This window comes from Macrotis lagotis, chromosome 3 (assembly GCF_037893015.1).
Source record: "Macrotis lagotis isolate mMagLag1 chromosome 3, bilby.v1.9.chrom.fasta, whole genome shotgun sequence".
Lineage (NCBI taxonomy): Eukaryota > Metazoa > Chordata > Mammalia > Peramelemorphia > Peramelidae > Macrotis > Macrotis lagotis.
This window is the reverse complement of record NC_133660.1, coordinates 176,098,815-176,123,308: the sequence shown is the minus strand read 5'-3', so window position 1 is coordinate 176,123,308 and position 24,494 is coordinate 176,098,815. Positions and strand designations below refer to the sequence as shown.

General features: G+C 35.3%; 1 protein-coding gene across 1 annotated transcript in view; it reads right to left on the bottom strand.

Moving 5' to 3' along the window:
* Positions 1 to 6,625: 6,625 nt before the first annotated feature.
* Positions 6,626 to 24,494, bottom strand: part of SMIM14 (small integral membrane protein 14) — a 65,002-nt gene continuing 47,133 nt past the window's right edge. Inside the window, exons 3-5 of the mRNA XM_074229606.1 lie at positions 21,341 to 21,389; positions 8,659 to 8,807; positions 6,626 to 7,907 (exon numbers count right to left, since the gene is read on the bottom strand). Coding sequence (XP_074085707.1) covers positions 7,875 to 7,907; positions 8,659 to 8,807; positions 21,341 to 21,389 — 231 coding nt within the window. The 3' untranslated portion in view covers positions 6,626 to 7,874. The remainder of the gene's footprint in view (positions 7,908 to 8,658; positions 8,808 to 21,340; positions 21,390 to 24,494) is intronic.

The following is a 24,494-nucleotide window of genomic DNA, read 5'->3' as shown; positions in this document are numbered from 1 at the left end:
AATAGAGCATGAGTCGTGGAGTCAAGAAGCCCTGAATCATGTAGGAGCTGTGTAACTGGACACATCATGTAATATTTAACATTAGTCAGATTGCTGATCAATAAAACAGGGATAAAAATATTTACCACACGGGCTGAGCAAGGATCAAATGGAATGATAAAGCATTTATTAAAGGGGTAGGGCTAAGTGCTGGGGATACACAGATAAGCACTCTTTGCATTAAGAGGTACTTTGATCCCAGTGGAGGGGAGTACAAGAGGGGAGACTGAGGTCAGGGGAGAAGGAGAAAGGACAAGGATAAACTTGAGATAAGTGGTAGCCAGGGTGAATTGAGTGAAGCTAGGACCTTTTATGAAATTGGGAAGTTGGGGAATCAACAGTTCCAACCAATTCACCATTAATGGAGTTGTGAACTGATCCAATCATTCTGGAGCACAATTTGGAATTATGCCCAAAGGGCTATCAAACCATGCATACCCTTTGACCCAATAATAACATGACAGGTCTAATGTATTCCAAAGAGATCAAAGAAAAAAGGAAATAAAAGTGCAAAAATATCGATAGCAGCTATTTTTGATGGTTCAAGAATTGGAAATTGAGGGGATGCCCACCAATTGGGGAATGGCTGAAGAAGTCATGGTATATGATTGTGATGGTACACTATTTTGATATGAGAAATTCTGATTTCAACAAAACATGGGAAGCCTTATATGAAATGATGCAAAGTGAAATGAGCAAAACCAAGAAAATATTGTACATAGGAACAAAAATATTGTACAATGACCAACTGTCAATGATTTAGCTATTTTGAACAATTCAATGGTCCAAAGCAATTTTGAAGGATTTACAATGACAAATATTATTCATCTGCATGAGAAGGAACTAATGGACTGTGAATGCTGATCAAAGCATTTTAAAAATTTTATTTTTCTTTTGCAACATAACTGATATGAAAATATCTTTTGCATTAATTCACATGTATTATCAATATAAAATTGCTTGCCTTCTCAAGGAGGGTGGAAAGAGGGAGGAAGGGAATTTGCAAATCAAAAAGAATTTTTTTTTACACTTCATGGGGCTAAGTGTCTTGCCCAAGATCACACAGGTAATTATTAAGTGTCTGAGGTCACATTTGAACTCAGGTCCTCCTGACTCCAGGGCTAGTGCTCTGTGCTAATTAGCTGCCCCTCCCTTCAAATCAAAATTTAAAAAATGAGTATTAAAAATATGTACATGTAATTGGGAAAAATTGTTTTAATGAAAACAGAGTAGTCAGGAGAGTAAGCTTCTGGACAGAAATATTTTCATGATGGAAAATCTTTTTGCAAACTATATAGAGCTATATGAATGTCAGTTATTATTATAAGGTAAGAGGCAAAAACAAAGGCCAGAAATAGCACGTATTGAGTGTGAAGACAAAGGAAAAGATGTTAGAGCCATTATAGAAGTAAAATTGACTTGACTTAACAACTAATTGGATATGTTTCTGAGGTGGGGATAAAGGGAAGAGGTAAATTCAAAGATGACTAGTTTTAGAAGCATTCATGTGCCTAGCGGGAGGAGAGCTGCATACTGATGGGCACAATGCCCAACCTAGAATTTTCTGTGACTGAGCAATAGGACTTCAGCTGGGAAATATTTGCCACTTTTTCTCAAACGATTAAGCAACTCTAAGATGGAAAAGACAACACTCCTTGAAGAAATCCAGGCCCATTAGCTGGGAAATAATTTGAATGCTGCTGGAAGGCCAAGGAAATAGCAAATGAAATGGACTAGGATGATGTATGCACCATTCTGCTAATTCCATGGGAGAAATGGAGATAGTCTTGGTATTTTAGGCAGAATAGAAAATAGATGGGGTGGCTAGGTGGTGTAGTGGCTAAAGCACCAGCCCTGGAGTCAGGAGCACCTGGGTTCAAATCTGGTCTCAGACACTTAATAATTGCCTAGCTGTGTGGCCTTGGGCAAGCCACTTAACCTCATTTGCCTTGCAAAAAAAAAATCTAAAAAAAATCGAAAATCGAAAATTACTAAATTGCTGTTTAGTATCCCAACTTCTGACTTTTAAGTATAGCAAAGGAAAGAGTGTAGCTATATGGCAAGGAAAACCTGGGTTTTATTACCAACTGTGTCATGGACAACTCCCTTAACCTGTTTCATTGCCTCTTAAATGGGGATAATTATATTTGTCCTAACTTCATTAACAGGGTTGCTACAATATTTCATATTTACACATTTTATTTTTAGTATATATATATATATATATATATATATATATATATATATATATATATATACACACATACATACATATATATTGTTTAAGTTTGCAAAGTGCTTTCCTTCCAATAGCCTTATGAGGAAGGTAATACAAGGTTTTTGGCTTTTTATTGAGATGTCATTGCATTTTGGGGTTGGCAACGCTCAGTGAGGAAACAAGAAATCGGCAACTATTTTGCAACTTTTAGTCTTAAAGAGAAATGTCTGGAGCACTGAGAAGTTACACACAGAGCCAGTATTTTCAGATGGAGGTCTCAAACCTAGGGCTTCCTGACATCAGCCTGCTTCTCGTGTGTATTTTGAGGATGAAGAAAATGAAGCTCAAAGTTCTGGTTTGCTGGAGATTTTTCTACTCCAGATTTGCAGATATTTCATGGGAAGACTAGGAAGGGAAAGTAGCAGAGAATAAATAGGTGGTGAAAAGGAAGCCTTCTAGCTCATGCTAATGAGCCCTAGTGATCTGACCTTCTGGACCTCAACCTACACAGCTATCCTGCTACTTGGTAGTAAATCTTGTTCTATTAAAAACAAAGATTTGATTTTAGACTTTTGATATGTAACTAATACAGGATATAATCATTTCTGTAATAGAGATAGAAACCATATTAAAAAAAAAACCCATCCAGGAGGATCTTTTGTCCCTAGTCATAAACACCCATCAATTCTCTTTAGTCAAAACCTGATTTCATTTTCCTTACGTTTTTCTTCAGTGGTGTTTTATATAAGTGACTTGAAAATAAATTCCCCAAGAAGTAATTTAATTGGATTTGTAAAGCTAACCATTAATTCAGTCCAACTCACACTTTACTTTCTGAGAATCTGCTTTATCAATCCTGTTTCTTATACACTGAATTCCATGCTGGTTTCTGCCTTTGAACTATGTCCTTATGACTGAACACAGTAACCCTCCACTCTCATGCCAACTCTAAAATCTCATGAAGACTCGGCTCAAGCATCACCAGATGATGTTTTATAAATGAATGTTAAAACTTGTTTTTACATGTAACCAGGGAAAAGTAAAATGAGTCTCCCAGATGACCTCCCACCAAGCAGCTTTCCCCAGATAATCACATATATATTTATGTACCTCCCCCCCAAAAATCATCTATTACATTATATATATATATATATACACACACACACACGTGTGTGTGTGTGTGTATACATGCACTTATACGTGCAAAATGCGCTTTCTCTTAAAATGTAAGTTCCTTGAAGGTATGGACTTGTTTTAATTCCCATTGCCTAATTTTCCAGTGTTTTTCTTCTTGTCCTGGAATCCCACTTTGCAACCAGGGATTGTACTAGGCAACATGCTTGAAGTCCTACAGTTCCTTCCTTTGTACATACCTCTGAATTAGTAGCATTTTCATTTTGCAGTTAAAAGTTCAGAAGCAGTAAACAATGGTATGGGAGATAAGTGTCTCATACAGAATTCCTTCAATTGTTTACCTTTATATCGCAAGAATATTCTCATGTTCCCCAAATCAAAAGCTTTTTGTTTTTTAGAGCATTTCAAATTTTCTTTATGAAGTGTGAAGGGTATTTAGGATTCTATTCTTAAGTGCCAAAAAAATTTGAGGAACTAACTTTCACTTTCTGATTGTCAAGACAGCAGGCAGGCATGAAAGACTTTATAGGAGTAGTCAGTGTTGCTGCTTTGGCATAAGTATAATGTAAGCCAGGTATTAAAGTGGAGCCCTTAAATTCCCACACAAGAGATATCAGTTGATGTATGTATGTGAAAATATCTGAAATTTTTAATAGAAATTATATAAGCATTCCTAGAAAAGGTGTTTCTTTCAAAATAATGGATTTCAACCGAAGTGAATTGTAGTCTTTCTAACCACTTGTTGAGATAGTTCAGGATCTCAGTTTGTAGAATTCATTTATGGGTAGATAGAAGGTAGAATTCCATCGATTATCCTTTTTAAGTGGTCTTGTTTTGTATATATCTATGATGTTGTGATGACCATTTTTTTCTTAGTTCTTAGAAAAATTTAAACTTTTTACTCAAGAAAGGAGCTAAGTTTGCCATAGTCAGTCTTTGTTTATTGCTTATACAACACACATGTGCTAAAAGATAGAAACTATTTTTCGCACATATAGGTCAACTTTTGCTTATTCAAAAGCAACTGTTAGGGATTATTAACAGAAAGAGTTTTGTCAATCCAAAATCCTGCGTTTTGTTCTCTAATCCCAAACATGCAGTCTTTCCTGGAATAAAATATATTAACATATAAAAACACTTTGTCCGTCTCATTCTTAAATACTCTGATTTCAGTTAGCAAGAGGTGAGTAGAATTTATTATTAGCATATGAGATGCTAATTTTTAACAAATTAAAATGATCAACTATCACCACAAAAGCCAACCAAACAGAAACAAGAGGGTTACTAATGTTTTCTATTTATTCATTAATAAAAAGTGCATAGTACAAGCCCTTTACCCCAATCCAAGTACTCAATAAAAGATGAACAGGAAACCCTGGATGGCACAGACATGATTTGTTTGGCATAATTTAAACATTTAAACCAGCAATTAACATTTAGTACATCACATGACAACTTTTCCTTTTTTTGTTTGTTTTTAAACAAAGTGATCTTCAGACAGAGTAACACACATGATTCTTCATTTAAGAATATAATATAGTAAGAGACTAAACCTACTACCGCAACAACAAAGATTTAATCCATTAACTTCAAACTCTCCATTGCTTCTTCAGGTTACTGTAAGAATTCAGCTGGCAATGTTTTGAAACACATCTGATTAGTGAAAGACTTTCGAGATTTTAATATCTTCCAAGGTTCCTTCTAAAAAGTGAGCTATATCAATTCCAAATAACCATGATGGTACACTTCCAATTCACAAATCACAAAAGACATTGAAAGTAACCTTGTGATAGGCTGTGACTGACAGGTAATTTAGATTTTGGCAAGTTTAAAAATCTGACTTGCTGAACATGGGATCATGGCCTGATACATCATAAAACAATTTACTATAAAACATTTCCTACTTTAGCTTTTCCCATATGTAAAGCCAAAAGAATTGTTTTGCATAAATGAAACTAATCACATGATAACAGACCAAATGATTTCTCAGCATCATACTATTTGCAGTGTTTTAAGTGCCACTGGTAATGTTAAAAGATGAAGCTCTAATCTTTTTATTTTCCAGCATATTAAAAAAAATGTTTGTGGGATTGTAGTGATGGTCTCAAGTTAATGCTTATAAGGCAAATGACTTCCTAGTCTGTTCAACAAAAAGGCATCAATCATGCAGAAGCTTTTAAGGGTTATATTTGTTGCATTGTAAATAACTCTTTTAATAGTCTATATACCTCACCCACCCCTCCTATCAAGGTAGCTGAGGAATTTTACAAGCAACCTAATTAGAATCAATACTCTGTGGAGAAAAGAGCTGCTGTTAACTAATTTGTACATAAGAAATCTGATACAAAGAAAAAGAAAAAAATATGCTTCATATCAGGTATCAAATAAATACCAGTAATAGGGCAGTAGGTCCTAAGGTCTTGAACAGAAAGAAGAGTCCTGATTTCCAGGGCCCAGGATGACCACTCTGGTTCAATATTGCTTAAAATGTTCCAAACTCTCAATTACTTAGGTACTGTTGGAATACTGTATACATTATATTTGCCAATAGCAGGCCTCCCAGTGACTTGAGAAGATATGGACACTAGGAAGAAGAGGGAAGCTTATGAAGGGACAGTTTTCAGAAGTGAGGGCACAAGGGTCCCCACCTTTCATCGTGGGTGTTACTACCCTGGGTGATTCACTCTCTTTAAGTGTACAGCTGGGAAAGCAGAGTCTGATTGTCCAGTGGATCACAGCAGAGGGAAACCATAATTTTGAGGGATGAAGACTTCTAGTATTTGCAGGCTTCCTGGGATAAAGATCCCCCTCTATTAGCATAAGTAATTAAGAGTTGGTTGTACTATTTCACCAAGTTGGTCAGAATACTAAAATATACAAGAAATAATTTAAGGTAGGAATATCAGATTGTATATTTAAAATTATGACCTTACATAGTGTAGCCATCTAGAATGCAATCTTTTAAAAAAAAATACTCCTTTAAGTGTCACAGGACTATATCAGAGACTATATTAGACAGTACAGCAAGAGAGAATTTTATTCAACTTAAACAAGTGCAAGATTATACAATGAGAGGCTATGCTGATTTTGCATTTATGATGAAAAAAGTCTAATATTGGATAGATGTGTACACCCCAGGTCCCCATAAGTTGTTCTCACTCACTAGGAAAAATTCCATAACCTAGAAAGTCATGTACACATATTTGTCATATCATTCTCACTCATTTTTCAAACTGACCAAGAAAAACATACAACTTTATTTTTCTGTACATTTCAAAAAATTATCTTAAATTAATAATCACAAAACATTCCTTCCATTAGCTAAAATAAGACTCAACTGAGTAAGGCGAGAGAACAGGTATCACTCCTTCTTCCCTACCTGTCTTATCTTTCCCTGGAATCAACAAAGAATTCATAAAGTTCTGTTAAAATGTTAGAAAGGCAGAGAAATCAAAACAATTTTCAAGGACAGAGAATTAGCGTAAAACCATATTAGCAAGTAAAACCATATTTGAAAACCAGTGGCCAAATAGGCACTTATATAGCTTTAAAATCATGCTCACAGAAAGAAAAAGCAGTAATCCAAGTTTTAGTTCTAAAACTTAAGAGTCAATAAGTCAAAAGGTATTTTCAATTTTAACAGGTTCTCATCATAAACAATAAATTATAGTTTAAATTAAAATGATATAGGTTACTCCCAGTATAGACAGGAATTGTTAAATTTTCACTTTTTTATAAATCTTGTAAGTCAGTGCTCAATGGCTTACAAATATTTTATGTAACGGACAGTTAAATATATACTTCATCAATCCATTACATTTATTGAATTTTTTAATGTAAAATAATTTCATGGAAGGTAGTAAAAACTTAGTAAACAACCATATAATTTCTTCTTTCTTTTTCCAAGCATACAAGTCACTTCTAATGGTAAAAATTCCATGAGGTTAAAAAGTCTGGAGGATAGGAAGAAGACCACCATCCACAGAAAGGGTCATTACCAGGTTGAATATAAATATAATGTGGTTCTAATTTTCCCAGTTGAATTCAAATAACTTTAAAAGTATACCTTATGCAAAAAAAAAATCAATCTTAAAAAACTATCAAAACCATTTCATCAGTTTAAATTCCAAGACTGCAATTCTCCTTCAATTACGCCAGAAATTATCACATACACACACAAAAAATCATAACCATTACAAAGAGAATAGGTGGAATGTTTAAGGTCTGGAAATCCCAGAATCCCATGTGACTCTTTTAAGAAAAAAAAATCATTTACTCAAATATACTCTAAATAGGAATGATGGCAACACAGGAAGCAAAAATTAGATCACAGTAAAATTTCTAGTAGCTCATGAAAACAATACCATCCTATGCTGTAATGCAAAGGGAAAAATAGTACTAATTGGGTTAAGAGTACTCTGGTCGTTTTCTTTCATTTGGTCGTGCAAGGTGTTAGCTGTTTTCATTTTCTATCATACAAAGTCTAGTCCACAGGAGGAGCTGGTGGGTCTTGTCCCTGGCAAAAGAAAAAAAAATCCAAAACATAGTGAAATATAATTTTTTTAGAAACTACAAGACAGGCAATTCAAACACAACAGAGAGAACTGACAAGAAAAAAAATTGGGGGATGGGCTTTGCTTGGGCTTGCAAATATTGAGAAAACTACAGGTTTAAGGTTTACTTTCAGTAATAACTTAGCATAGCCCATAAACATTCCCAAATAACAAAGGTACTTTCCTAATATTTTCTTTCTTAATAATACTAGAATAATTACTACCAATACTTATTTCTTGGGAAATAAGAGCAGTCTTACTGACCACTAAACATCACCACAAATGGAGGGGCTAGGAAAACAAATAAGTGGGATACCATATCATGTAAAATTTAAAAATCTGCTATAGGAAATGAAAGGAATTATTTAAATAAAATGGGAATGAAGTTTGAATATTGGCTCCAAAAATGACACTTTCTGCAGTCCTGAAAAAAGTTACAACTTTGAAGCTTTCTAATGCTGCTCAGTCTCCAAAAAAATCGAGATGGTCTTTTAAATGGGCACACTGGGAAAGTGATCTTTCTTAATACTAATGAGACAAATAGAAATTACACCATTTAAAAAAAAAGAAACTACTACATAAAAGATGAATCTCGTTTATATTTGGTGACTTAGATATTTTAGTTGGATATATGTCAATACACACATTATCTAGTTCCCTATCTAACAACAATAACAATCAAACAAATCAAGTTTCCTAATCCATCACACTTACATTATGTGGACTGGTTGGTTTTCCAGCTATGATGGATCCTCTCAGATTAAAAGGTCTCATTAGGAACAAAACCATTGCAATGGCCACCCAGAACATGATTATCATGGTAACACTGAGGCCAGGGTCAACAGAAGAATTAGGTCCTGGTACTAAAATCAAACAAACAAAAAGTTTTATTTAAAAAAATGAAATCTCTAATGTAATAGTTCTATTTTTGTATAAATACAAATAATGTCTTGGCTTAAATCAAATAATGTCCTAGAATATATCTAAAGAAAGGGTCACTATCAGGTTCATATATAATCTATCAGGTTTAATACATCAGTATTAAAAATAATAATTCTTATAGAAAATTACAGAATGGTTTTGTTTCCATGCTGAATAAAAATGATAAATTAAAAGGCCATGACTAATGATAATTATTATATCTTTAAGATTCATAAAACACATCACAAACATCATCTCACTTCATCCTCACAACAACCCTGGGAGGTGAGTGCTATTACTAGCTCCAGTTTACAAATGAGTAAAATGACTTTGAGAGATGCACTCTTGTTGGTTCCAGCTACATCTCATTATTCTTGTACCACCTAGAGCTGCCTACTAGAAGACAGAAAATTATGGTTTGAGAAAGAGAATATCTACTGAAGTACACATAAGCATAAAGGTTACACCAAAAGAGCTTAGCAATTTTATTCAAAATTAAAGATGAGAAAAAAATGATCATTTCATTTAATTCAAAGATTTGTGAAAAAATATATGCATATAATTAAAACAAACAGGATAATATTGTGGACAGAAATGGAACTAACTTAAGCATATTATATATATCCCAGAGAGAAGAGGTAAGAAAATGATCTTTTCTCAATTGACTGAAAAGATGTTTGGTTTTGTTAAACTGATTTTCTTTTTTTTAATCTTTATCAAAAAGGAAGGTAGGTTCAATCTGTGTGTGTGTAGCAGAGCTGTATGTAATAAGAGATTTGGTTTTCATTAAATCCAGAATTAAAAAAAAACAACAATCAAATCAAACTGAAGAAAATTCAGAGGGAGACTGAGAAGACTTCAATATGAAAAAACCCTCTCATTTTCTCAAGGTTTGTTATTCTTTTCTCTCTTCTCTTTCAGTCAAACTCTGTGGAAATAAAAAGCTATCTTCTCTGTTTCCCTTTTCTCACTTCTCACTCCCCTGTTAACCCTAGCTTCCAAACGCTTTTTTTTTTAAAGATTTTTGCAAGGCAGTGGGGTTAAGTGGCTTGCCCAAGGCCACACAGCTAGGTAATTATTAAGTGTCTGAGGCCAAATTTGAACTCAGGTACTCCTGACTCCAGGGTGCTCTATCCACTGCGCCCCTCTTCCAAACTCTTAAGCTACTTTTTCAATTTATAAGAGTTAATGGAAAATAAGCACAACGGTCAAGTGGAATTGTGTATACTGTTATTGTAGAAAGCAATTATTTGGGTATTATTCCCACAAAGTTGACAGATTACGAAAATACTTTGACCCAGAAATACCTCTATTAAGTCTATACTCCAGAAATCAAAGGAAAAGTATACTATAAAAATATTTATGGTGGCTTTTTATAGGAAAGAACTTGAAATTAAAAGAATATCCATTAATTGGGGAATGGCTGAATAAATTATGCAGTGGATAGAGCACTGGCCCTGGAGTCAGGAGTACCTGAATTCAAATCCTGCTTCAGATACTTATTAATGACACCTAGCTGTGTGGCCTTGGGCAAGCCACTTAACCCCACTGCCTTGCAAAAACCTAACAAAAAGGGAGAGAGAGAGAGAGAGAGAGAGAGAGAGAGAGAGAGAGAGAGAGAGAGAGAGAGAGAGGAGAGAGAAAAAATGATGAAAGGGATGGGTTCAGAGAAATCTGGGAAGACTTACATGAACTAATGCATGCTGCAGGTAAGGAAAAGTATAAGAACAATTTATAGCAGTAAAATATAAATACAAGTAACTGTCAAAAACAAGATCTATCATTGCATCTATCATGATTCTGGAGAAATGATTTATGTTACCCAGCTCCTGATAGAAGTGATGAATGCAAAAGACAGAACAAAACCTAACATTTCTGGACTTGGTCTATGTGGAAATTTGTTTTGCCTGACCATATGTTCATTAAAAAGAACTTTTTTCTTTTAAATTTGAGAAAGGAGAAAAACAAATGCTAATTAATTGAAAAATAAAGTGAATAAAAAACCTTTTGTCAGTTAACAGCCAAAAAATATTTATTAATAAGCTTTGTCTCCAAAGTAATCAATGATCTCTTTTTTTTTTTGCTGTTTTTGTGAGGTAGTGGGGGGTCAAGTGACTAGACTAAGATTACACAGCTAAGTAATTATTAAGTGTCTGAGGCAGAATTTGAACTCAGGTTCTCCTGACTCTAGGACCAGTTCTCTATCTACTGCACCACCTAGTTGCCCCTTCAATGATCTCTTAAAAAAATCAATCCTCATACTTCTTGAGCACCTTCTCCTTCTGGATAATCTTTCTACTTGAATTTTATGATATCATCTTCTTGGTTCTCCTCCTTACCTCAGTCTCCTATGCTGCCACATTATCCATATATTGCCTCCTAATTGTGAGTTGTTATTAAAGGCTCTAGGCTGGGACTTGCCATCTCTTCTTACCACTTAGCTCCCATAGATTTAACTATTATCTATACAAATGATTTTGTTTAGAGGACCCTAAAGAGTCAATTAAAAACTTGATTTAAAGCAATAACTTCAGCAAAATTTCAGGATATAAAATATATCTACATGTCTTCAGCTTTTCTGTATGCTACGAACAAAAAACCAATAGAAATAAAATAAAAACTGCTCTTAAAACAGGCTAAATATAAAAAAATTTGCAGATCACCTACCAAGACATACAGAGGTGAAATCTGAGATTCGCTTTAACTTGCATTTCTCTATTAATAATTTGGAACATTTTTTCATTTAGTTATTGCTCACTTGAATTTCTTCCTTTGAAAACTATTTGTATTGTTTGATCATTCTGGAGTATAACTCTTGTTCTTATAAGTTTAAATCCCTTATGTGATGTTTCATGATAGAGGCAGGTTATGAATATATATAACATTTCCTGCTTCCCAAGTCCTATATCTAAAGGCAATTGAAATTTTGCACTAGGGCACGAATTTAAGAGATTAAAAACTCTTAGCAGGGAGAAATAGGAGCTTAGCTAAACAGTTAAGCAAAAATTGTGAAAACAAGAAGCTAAGTAAGTTAGGGTGAGCTCCCTCCCTTCCCTCATCAATCATTCTGGGGGTAGAGAGTAGATGTGTTTGGAGTGGGTCCAGGTCACAGTGTCTGGACAGCCTCCCTGCCTCTAAATCGAATACTTCGGTGCTGCTAGTGAAGCTCTGGTGGCATTTGACTAAGCATCAAAACGCCTCATGACATCTTTGTCTTGAAATTGCTTGTTTCTACAGTACTTAGAGTGGTGCTTTACACATAAAAATGCTGTCAATTCAAGTTAGGAGCCACACAGTAGGTTGTTGCTGGTACTTTTAAGGTTTGATGTTGATGAAAGCAACCATCTTTTTTCCCCCACATCTGACCTGGTAATAGTCTGTTAAGTTTAACTTTCTATGAACCTGACAATATGGAGAAATGTTTGTGTTCCTTATTTAAGAAAAAAGTAACCTTACATGAAATTATTCTATACAAGTCTGTTATTTACAAAGTGAAGGATCTTGGAATGTCAATGATTCAATTTAGATCTCACACTTTATGACTTTTATTGGGGGGGGGAAGCTTTGTCATGGTATGCCAAATTTAATGGTTCTTATACTTAACCAGGGGAACTCATTTTAATCCCTTATTTAGTCTGTCTGTCCTCCATCCTTTGTTCTCTCATTCTGAGCAGATGAATTTCCTTATTGTAAGATAGATTACCTAAATTTTTCTTCTCCTTCAAAAGGACACATTCCCTTCCTTCCTGATCTCTCTGAATGCCTAATCTTTCTTCATTTCCTTGTATTTTTCCTATAGATTCTCAGATTCTCAGTACTTCCTCACCCTTAAAAAACCCCACCCAACCAATAATGATGATGATAAAAAAATCCAAAAATTTTCCTTACTTTTAATCCTTAAGCTATTAAACTACCCTCCTGTTAAACAGCATAGAAGTCAAATGGAGGAATCATGCAGGATTGAGCAAAGGTGAGAAGAAAACAGATATAAAGGTAGGAGATACTATAAATATACAGATGAATTGGTTAACTATAAAGTTAAAAGGATGGGATTAGAGAATGAAATCACAGAAGGGGTGATAAACTAAAGAACATAGGGGTGATAGGGCTGAGGAGAGATGAAGGCACAATCCTTGAAATAAGTCAGTTTTTCCGTTATCAGCAACCTCAGGGAAATGGAACCAGCCCAAAATATCTCTGAATTACTTAATATCAAATTGGGAATCAATTCTTTGTGGAGGTCCCCAAATGATTTAAATCCATCACCTTCTAAACACTGGGCCCCGGAATAGTGAAGGCTAAAGCTGGGTTCTAATTCAGGACCTATTATATGAAGTGACCCTTCTCCTCCCCTTTCTCCCCACAGGTACATAAAAACCTCTGTGAAAACTGGACAGCAATATGGAAGGTTTTTAGCCCAATATTTTATATAACAAGATGAGTTCTACAAGGAATAGTTTACCTGTTAGATCTAAGGAAAGGGGAACAGTTTTTGACCAAGGAAGAGATAGAGAACATTATAAAAAACAAACTGGATAATTTTGATTACATTAAATTAAAAGGCTTTTTGCACAAACAAAATCATTCTAACCAAGATCAAAAGAAATGTAAATTGGGAAACAATTTTTACAACTAGTGTTTCTGACAAAGGACTCATTTCTTTTTTTTTAATAGTTTTTTTTTTTAGGTTTTTGCAAGGTAAATGGGGCCAAGTGGCTTGCCCAAGGCCACACAGCTAGGTAATTATTAAGCGTCTGAGACCAGATTTGAACTCAGGTACTCCTGACTCCAGGGCTGGTGCTTTATCCACTGCGCCACCCAGCCACCCCATTCATTTCTAAAATATATGAAGAACTTTGTCAAATTTATAAAAAAAAAAAAAGAAACAAGCCATTCCCCAATTAACAAACGGTCAAAGGATATACAAAAACAATTTTCAGTGAGGAAATCAAAGCTATCTATGAGCAATGAAAAACTGCTCTAAATCATTACTGTGATAGGGAAATGCAAATTAAAGCATCTTTGAGATACCACTTCACACCTTTCAGATTGGCCAATGTGACCAAGAAGGACAATGATCAATGTTGGAAGGGATGTGGGAAATCTGGGACACTAATACATTGTTGATGGAGCTGTGAACTGAACCAGCCTTTCTAGAGGACAATTTGGAATTACACCCAAAGGGTGAGAAAACTGTGCATACATATGCTTTGATCCAGCAATACCACTACTGGGTCTAGACCCTGAAGAGATCATGGAAAAGGGGGGGAAAACCCCACATGGACAAAAACATTCATAGCAGCTCTGTTGGTTGGGGCAAAGAATTGGAAATTGAGGGGATGCCCATCAATTGGGAATGGTTGGACAAATTGTGGTATATGTATGTTTATCGAACACTATTGTTCTATTAGAAATCAGGAGGGAGGGGATTTCAGAGAAACCTGGAAAAACTTGCATGAATTGATGTTGAGTGAGATGAGCAGAACCAGAACACTGTACACCATAACATCGCAGAGGTGATGATCAGCCCTGAGGGACTTGCTCACCCCATCGGTGGAATGATCAGGGACAATTTTAGGGGATCTTGGATAGGAAATATCATCTCTAACCAGAGAAGGAACTAGGGAGTTTAAAGACCAAAGATTATTATCTTCAATTTTTAAAAAGTTGTTTTATTTATTACATAATTTTGCTGTCACCAACATTTTCTTTCTTCCTTAAGGATAGGTTTTTTTCCCCCTCTCAACACATTCAGTTTTGATCTATGCATATCATGGAAACAAATGTAAAGACTATCAGATTGCCTTCCGTTGGTGTGAGGAGGAAAAATTTATAAAATTCAAAACCTTGCAAAAAAAAAAATGGTTGGTAGAAACTACTATTGTATATAATTGGAAAATAAAGTATTTTTTAATTAAAAAAACAAAAACAAGATGATGTCTAAATGGATAAAAGATCTAGATATAAGAGGTCACATCATAAACATATTTAAAATAACAAAGAAAAAAATGACCCATTATATCCATGTTTAGAAAAAAACAGAGCATATTAAAGCATATGATTTTTTTTTTAGCACAGTGAAATTTGGGTTGAATGGTGATCAACCTCTCACCAGTGCACTAAAATAGAAGGAAAGGGGGTGGCTAGGTGGCATAATGGATAAAGCACCGGCCTTGGAGTCAGGAGTACCTGGGTTCAAATCCGTTCTCAGAAACTTAATAATTACCTAGCTGTGTGGCCTTGGGCAAGCCACTTAACCCCATTTGCCTTGCAAAAACCTAAAAAACAAAAACAAATAAAATAGAAGGGAAGAATAGAAAGAAAATTAAGCATTTTTCAATCCTCTACACTATGTATTGGGCTCTGGGTTAACTGCTTTTCAAATGCTATCTCACCCACAACCCTAGGATGGTAGTTAATATAATTATCTTGATTTTGCAGTTGAAGAAACTAAGGCAGACATGTCCAGAGGGGCGGCTAGGTGGTGCAGTGGATAAAGCACCAGCTCTGGAGTCAGGAGTACCTGGGTTCAAATCCGGCCCCAGACACTTCATAATTACCTAGCTGTGTGGCCTTGGGCAAGCCACTCAACTCCATTTGCCTTGCAAAAAAACAAACCTAAAAGACATGTCCAGAGTCAGAGAACTAGAAAAGTGTCTCAGGCCACATTTGAACTCAGGACTTTTTGACACTAAGCCTTAGTGCTCCATCTGCTCTGACACCCAACCATCTCTACTGGAGTATTTTGACTTAAGGTTTAATCAATTAAGTCATTAAAAGCAGACACTGGGGGGCCGGGTGGCACAGTGGATAAAGCGCTGGCCCTGGAGTCAGGAGTACCTGGGTTCAAATCTGGTCTCAAACACTTAATAATTACCTAGCTGTGTGGCCTTGGGCAAGCCACTTAACCCCATTTGCCTTGCAAAAACCTTAAAAAAAAAAAAAAGAGAGCAGACTCCAATGATAACACTGATAACATCACTGTGACTGTCCCTTCACTGGTCACTCTTATCTAAAATGCTGTGGATTCCATGGAATTTCTTCAAAACTAAGGAAATGAAATTAATGAGTCTTTTATGTGCCCAGTAAAGTCCCATATACCATGACAGGATACACCAGAAACAGGATGTTTCCTGTTTTCAAGTAACTAAATGCTAAAAATAATAAGAGAAATGAACTCAATAAATAAATGGGGCTGCTGCAGGAGAGACTCAAACTCAGGGCTCCTAACTGGGGATCAAAAAGCAGCAGAAATATTTCAGGAGGTCCATAAATTTGGATAGGAAAAGGTGACATTTTTACTTTCTCTAATCTCTAACTGAAATTAAGCATTTTCTTCAATAATTTAAAATCATGATTCTGAAAAAGAGTCCATCCTTCAAGTGTCCTAAAGATCTTGGAGGAAAGAAGATAACCAATGGGTAAAGCAGTAAGGAAAGACCCGGTCCAAATGACTGATGAATTAGAATCAGCTCTGTATGTAAAACTAGAAGGTTCGAATACTAGCTGCACTGATGATCTGGCCCTGTTACTTCATGTCTGCCTAACCTTGGTTAATGTATTTAAGCTTTCTGGGTCTCAGTCACTGTGCCTATAAAAGCAGACAAAACCTCTAAGATCCTTTGAGGCCCTGTACACAGACCCCCACCCCCATATATATGTATCTCTAACATAGTACTGTCATTTGGTCTTTGATAATGAAGAACAAGAACGAACCAACATACACACACAGGTGTGTGTGTGTGTGTAAAAGATATACATATATACAATGTATTTGAGTGTATGTATATTTATTTATATTCCTATGATTATGAATAAAATAAAGAGGAGACAAGATGGTCATTCTTTGGGATTTGAATGAGCAAAAATTAAAATATGTATCATCTACTGGGTCAATAAATGTCCACTTAAAATATCTAATTTGTGGGGGCGGCTAGGTGGCATAGTGGATAAAGCACCAGCCTTCAGGAATACCTGGGTTCAAACCCGGTCTTAGACACTTAATAATTACCTAGCTGTGTGGCCTTGGGCAAGCCACTTAACCCTGTTTGCCTTGCAAAAACCTAAAAAACAAAAAAACAAAATATCCAATTTGTGACTAAATATTTAAATGTATTTAAATATGCAAACTTAATCAAAAGAATAATGTTGGAAGAGGTAATTTTTCTAGAAATGTATTTCATCTTGAAGGATATATATACTAACCTGATATACTTTTTAAATTTAGTAAGATTTAAATAATGAATTTAATTGTGAATATTAGAGTTCAATTTAACATTAGTTTTTTGCTTCCCAACAGTTTCGCAATATTTAACAACCACAAAAGGTAATTTTGTGGAACTTGTTGTGTTAAATGTGTTAAAATTATTATTATGAAGGACTTTAACAAGGTTATAAATGACTTGTGTTGGGGCTTAGAGAAGCTTAAATCCCACCTCAGGGCTTACTATATATGTGATCCTGAGCAAGATACTTAATTTCTTTGAGCCTCAGTTTCTCCAAATGTAAAGAGGGATGATATCTTCTCATAGAACTGTTGGGAGCATGACATGAGAAAAATGTTACACACACCTGAAAGCACTCCATGAATGTAAGTTGCTATTATTATTATTGTAGCTAGATACCATAAGGAACTTAATTAAGGAGATTGAATCTGTATTCAAGTTAGACCAAAGTCAAGAATAATGGGAGACAAAGGTCGATAAATTTATGAAGGCAGGTTTCATTTTGTATGAGTTTTTTTTTAACTAAGTAGATTCTGAATGTAGTATTTCAGAAAGATTAATTTACAATAGTGAGTAGAATGAATTAGCAAATTTCCTGGAGACAGGTGGTACTAATAATCTACTGCAGTGAGGTTATAATACTCTAGACCAGTTAGGTGGTGAGTGTAATGCAAAGGACAGGACAAAGCCTGGACTACAAGATAAAAAGTGGTGAAAGAAGGAAAAGTTTTTAATTTTTAATGAAATATTTGGGGCCTGAGAAAACAAGAACTGCAGTGGAGAGGTCAGAAATGAGGGTGTTGGGGGAAGATATTTCATTTGGTGGGAATCATGGAATGGGAATAATTGTTTCTCCCTATCTTATTTGAAGACATAGAAAATTCCCTCTTAAATGTTTATGTCCTAAGCAAAGCTAGAGGGGGTGGAGCCAGGATGGCAGCCTGGAAGCAATCTCCAAGTACCATCAAATTATGACTCGAACAAAATTCTAGAGCAGCAGAACCCACAGAAAGAGCAAGAGAAACAAGTTTCCAGCCCCCCAACTAAACAAAGCTAGAAATTTGTTGCGGGGGGGGGGCTACAAACACAAGAGGGAAGTAGCATCATAAAGGCTGAAGACTGGTACAATCAGGTGAAGGGCCAAGATGATGAAGAGCAAGAAAAGCAGTCCAGTATCCAAGGGACCCAGGAAAGCATTTCAAGAAGCTTACTTGAACAGGATCAGATGCAAAAGACCAACCAAAAAAGTGTGATAAAAGGCCATTAGATTCAGGCAAAATGAGCATGCTCTACCACCATCAAAAAGGCAAATGGGGGCAGCTAGGTGGTGGCAGTGGATAGAGCACTGGTGTTGAAGTCACGAGCACCTGAGTTCAAATCCAGCCTCAGACACTTAAGAATTACCTAGCCTTGGGCAAGCCACTTAAACCCATTGCCTTAAAAAAAAAAAAAAAAAAAAAAAAAAAAAAAAAAGGCAGATGGGCTTTATACAGAACTGGGAAAAGCTCCCACTGCGCAGCACTGCAAATTTTGCAAAGGAATGAATGGCCCCCACCCCCAGCTGCCTGCCAAGGTACACTGCCTAGAGACCCAAAGCTATGATATTAATGTTTCTGATGTCCAGTTACTAAAATATAACTGGAAGCAGAAGGGCCTCGGATTTTAGAGCTCTCTTCCAGTTCAACTTCTTCCCCATCATCTATCCTGACTCTAGCACACTGCTAATAAGTGGTTGTCCAGGCTTTACTTACAGCAAATACAACTGTAAAATAGGAAATATGCTCAAAAATAACCTGAACTTGTAAAAGAAGAGGCTAAATGGGAGTCATAAAAGAGAGGTTAGATTGGAGACTATAATTTAGCCAAGAGTTGTTTTATACTGATGTACTACTCTAAATTCTCCATCTTAGGCCTGTGGACCAGGAGAAGCTAAAAACCTAATGAAGGTGGTAGTTCAAACACCAAAATGACTGCCAACTAAAAACAAAATGCCAATGAAACCACAGGGAGATTCCAACTATAGGGATCAGTCATATGATTGGGGCAGTTGGATGGCACAGTTGGGAGTGTGCTAGGCCTGGAGTCAGGAACTCCACAGTGAGTTCAAATCTGTCACTAGCCAGGTGACTCTGGGAAAGTCACTCAATCCTGTTTGCCTCAATTTCCTCATCTGTAAAGTGAGCTGGAAAAGGAAATGGCAAACCACTCCAGTCTCTTTCCCAAGAAACCCTAAATGGAATCATAAAGAGTTGGGACACCTCTAAAATGACAGAAAAACAGAAGCATTAACATTATATAATTTAGATTAAGAAACTTTTCATTTAAAAGAATGGGGGATTTATTTGGTTTCCCAGGTGCTGTTGGCTCAAAAGGTCACAGAATACCACAAATATATTTTTTTAAAAAAGATCCTTATTTCCCATAACAGGCACACAAGATTATTTTTCAACTGGAATAACTAGTTTGAGCATTAACACCTAAACAAACAAAAAGATATCTATGTGATGATCACTTCCACTGGTTAAGACTAATAATGTAAAAATTATTCTCAGATAAGCATTTTATTTTTCTTTTAAGTTTTTTTTATTTTTATATTCAGTTCTAAATCTTTCCCTTCCATCAGGCCTTCCCTATATATTGAGATGGCAAGAAATTCTATACCAATTATACACATGAAGTTATGCAAAACATTTCTACATTAACCACATTACTCCCCTCTAGATGCCCCCTTCCTCAAATGTTTCAATTTGAACCCAGAGTCCATAATTTCTCTCTGAGGAAGGAGAGGAAACTTTTTCATCCTAAGACCCTTGAAATTGTCATGGATCATTGAACTGATCACAGAGTATCTAAGTCTTTATCAGATGAACATCATTACAAAATGGATGTTATTGTATACAATGTTCTCCTGCATCTGTTCACTTCACTCGACTTATGTAAGTCTTCCAAGATTCTTTTTTTTAACCATGCCTTCAACATTTTTTACATTTAATTTTTATTTTACTTTTCTCAATTACAGGCAAACAAAAACTTTATAACCTTTTTACAAATTCTGTATCCCATATTTTCTCTTTACTTCCCCCCCCCCCCAAGCAATTTGATAGAGATTATACATGTTGCAGTCAGGAAAAAATTTCCCATGTTAGCATACTGTAAAATAAAACAGACCAAACCCCCCCTCCCAGAACTCTAAGAATAATAAAAGAAAATTTAATATGCTTCAATCTGTCTGCACATAAACTCCATCACTTTTTTTTCTCTGAAAGTAGATAGCATTTTTCATCCTAAGTCTTTTGGAACTGTCTTGGATCACTGTATTGCTGAGAATAGCTAAGTCATTCACAGTTGATCATTATACGGTATTGCTGTTACTGTGTGTAATATTCTCCTGCTTCTGCTCCCTTCACTTTTCAGCAGTTAATATAACTCTCTATAGGTCTTCCCATAAGCATTTTGCTCATAATTTCCAAAAGTATTCCATCACAATCATACTACACCTTGTTCAAGCCATTCCTAAATTGACAGAGTATCCTCTCAAATTTTAATTTTTGGTCATCACAAAAAAAGGTGCTATAATTATTTTTATGAATATAGGTCCTTTTTATTGTTCTCTGATCTCTTTGTGTACCCCTCTATTAAGTGATATTGTTGGGTAAGGGCATGCACTCTAAATTGTGACACGATCTCACTGGATCCTAACAATCTGGAAAGACAGAAAGTACAATTCTCCACAATGACAGAGGAGGCGGAGGCTCAATGGACTTACATGACAACCCAAAGCCACCGAATCAGTTTTCTGATTTCACATTCTTGTCTTTCTCCACCATACTAGAGCTGCCTATGAAGTTTGATATATTTAAAACTATTCATAAGGGCAGCTTTCTCCATGTTCTAATTTCACACACGTAGACAAAAAGGGATAAAGATATTCGGACAAATGCTGTTTCCAGATTTAACATAGAAGAACTTCCCTATAAAGCTCATGCTAGGGAAAACAATAATCTACAAGGCCAGTATTGGATCAAGCTTCTTCCCTGCTATCTCTGAAGAGACATCATTTGATACTGTCTAACCAGGAGTGTGGGTGGCTCTTACTGAGCTTGTCAAGCTGAAATTCTATTTCCCCAAAGCAGCCTTAGAACAAGGAGTAAGTACAAGTTATTTTTTCTCTCTCCAAATATTGAAATTTTCCATAGTTATCTGACTTCTTACCCCTTATACCGCCACCACCAGAAGCACAATTTACTCACATTCCTGAAGGCATTCTGTGTCTGTGCAGTAGGACTGGGACTGTCTCAACTAGAATAAAAAAGGAAAGGTGAGTTAATCACAGAGTTTAAAAATATCAGTAAATATTCTACGAAGGACATAAAATTTCTTGTGGTATCTGTTCAGTCACCTTTACTCGTGTGAAGTCTTTTAAACCACTGAGATACTACTAAGGAATATGCTCCCCATTCTGTTCCCACAGGACATCAGCCCAAGCTTGTTATTTTATGATAACATTACAGTCTGAGAGTTGAACCCTTTTTTGTAGGTGCGTTAAGTCATGGCACCATTACCAGCCTACTTAGATACCTAGAAGAAGAAAGTGTTAACCCTGCACTGCCCTCACAGGGTTACTTTGAGTAATACACTTCTAAAACAGTTATTTATTACAATCACAATTTCTAAAAAATATTCTCCCTTTCTCATCTCCCCATCTCATCTCATCTTTCACATTTTCCATTGCCTCTTTCCCTTCCTTCTCCCTGAATCCCAAAAGTCTTTTCACAAAACAAACAAAAACACTTTTGAAAGAAGTCACTGGAAAAAAAGAAAAAAAGAAAGAAGTCACTGGGAAAACAAGTCTGATCAATGGAACTCAGCCTCAGAGCATGGGCCACAATATCCTGCTTGGTATCAGACTACATGGAAAAAAGTATTTTTTTAAAAATAATTTATTTATTTTCATCTATATACACACACATGCATATTCTCAAGTTACAACATTTCCCTCCACCCTCCCCTCAGCTGGGAACAGTCAAGTTAGCATTTTACATGCATATTTTATTAAATATGTTTACAAATTAGTAATTTTTGGCATGAGGAATTAGGATTAAGGGAAAGAGATACATAAGAGATAATTTTTACATAGTGTAAACATCAAATTGGAAGGGTGGTTTTTTTGCCTCGTGTTTTGTTTTGTTTTTCTTCATCTGATTAGGGATAACATAGTCCATAACCTGTCAAATATAGGTGTCCTAGCTCTCTGGACTGTCGAGGGGAGTTGCTTCCATTAAGGTTGAACATCTCATAATGTTGTTAATGTATACATTGTTCTCTTGGTTCTACTCCCTTCCGTCAACATCAAATCCCATTAAGTCATTCCATGCTTCTCTAGAGTCTGACCATTCGTGGTTTCTTATACAACAACAGTATTCCACAGTCTTCATTGTTTAGCCATTCCCCAATTGTTGGGCATCCCCTCAAATTTCCAATTCTTTGCACTACAAAAAAGAGCTGCTATGAATATTTTGGAACATGTAAGACTTTTCCCAATTTTTGTCATTTCTTCTGGATATAGAACTAGAATTGGAATTGCTAGGTCAAAGGGTATATAAACAGTTTTATTGCTCTTTGGGCATAGTTCCATATTGCTCTCCAGAAAGGTTGGATCTGTTCACAACTCCACCAGTATTGCATCAATGTGCCAAATCTCTCACAAGCTCTCCAATATTGATCATCTTCCCTTTTTCTCATCTGGGCTAACTGAATAGATGTTGAGATGATATCTCAGTTGTTTTAATTTGCATTTCTCTAAATAATAGCAATCGAGCATTTTTTCATAATTATATATAGTTTTAATTTCTTCATTTGAAAACTGTCTTTTCATATCCATTAACCATATATATTAATTGGGAAATGACTTGTAAATTTGATGCAATTCTCTATATATTTTAGAAATGAGACCTTTATTAGAACTCCTGGTTATGAAGATTGTTTCCCAGCTTTCTACTTTCCTTCTAATTTTAGCACATTTATTTTATTATATTAGCTCAATCTCACCATAACCATTTGACACTTTTCCTACTATTTAGATCAGCCTTTATTTGGGTGAGGACTGCTTTATAATTGTGTCCATACAGTTTCTGGGTTTGTCTTGGGAGGGAGATTCCCCAGGATTTAATGTTGTCTACAATTATTTTAAATGGAATTTCTCTATCTTTTGCTCTTGGGCTTTGTTCTTCATATAGAGAAATGCTGATGATTTATGTAGGTGTATTTTAAATCTTGCTACTTTGCTGAATTTGTTAATTGATTCAAGGAGTTTTTTAGTTGGTTTTCTCAGGTTCTCTAGATATACCATCAAACCATCTGCAAAGAGTGGAAGCTTTATTTCCTCATTGCCAATTCTGATTCCTTTAATTTCTTTTTCTTCTTTTACTGCTACTGATAGCATTTTCAATATTATATTGAATAGTAATGGTGATAATGGACAACCTTGTTTTTCACCCCTGATTTTATTGGCAATGCTCTGAATTTATTCCCATTAAATATAATACTTGTTGATGGTTCTAGATAGTTGCCATTTATTACTTTAAGGAATAATCCATTTTATTCCTAAACTTTCTAGTGCTTTAAATAGGAATGGCTGTTGTATTTTAACAAAGGCTTTTTCATCATCTATTGAGATAATCATATGATTTCTGCTGGTTTTGCTATTGATACATTTAATTATGTTGAGCGTTTTCCTAATGTTGAACCATCCTTTCCTGGTATAAATCCAACCTAACCATGGTATATTATCCTGGTAATAATTTGCTGAGGTCTCACTGGTAAAATTTTATTTAAGATTTTTGCATCAATATTCATTAGGGAGATTGGTCTGTAATTTTCTTTGTCTGCTTTGGTTCTTCCTGATTTAGGTATCAGCATCATGTTGGAGTCATAAAAGGAGTTTGGTGGAACGCCTTCCTTTCCTATTTTTAAAAGTTTTTGTAGAATAGGAATTAATTGTTCCTTAAATGTTTGGTAGAATTCACTTGTAAATCCATCTGGACCCCAAGACTTTTTTCATTGATGGTTTCTTCGCTTTCTTTTTTCTGAGATGGCATTATTTAAACACTTTGTTTCCTCTTTTGTTAATCTGGGCAGTTTGTATTTTTGTAAATATTTATTCTTTTCACTCGTTATCCAATTTATTGGCATATAATTCAGCAAAGTAGCTCCAAATTATCTCTTTAAATTTCCTCATCATTGGTGGTTACTTCAACCTTTTCATTTTTGATACTGGTAATCTGGTTATCTTTTTTTAAATCAAATTAATCGAAGGTTTATCTATTTTATTGGTTTTTCATAAAACCAACTCAATTTTATTTATAAAATAAGTGGTTTTCTTGTTTTCAATTTTTTAATTTCTTC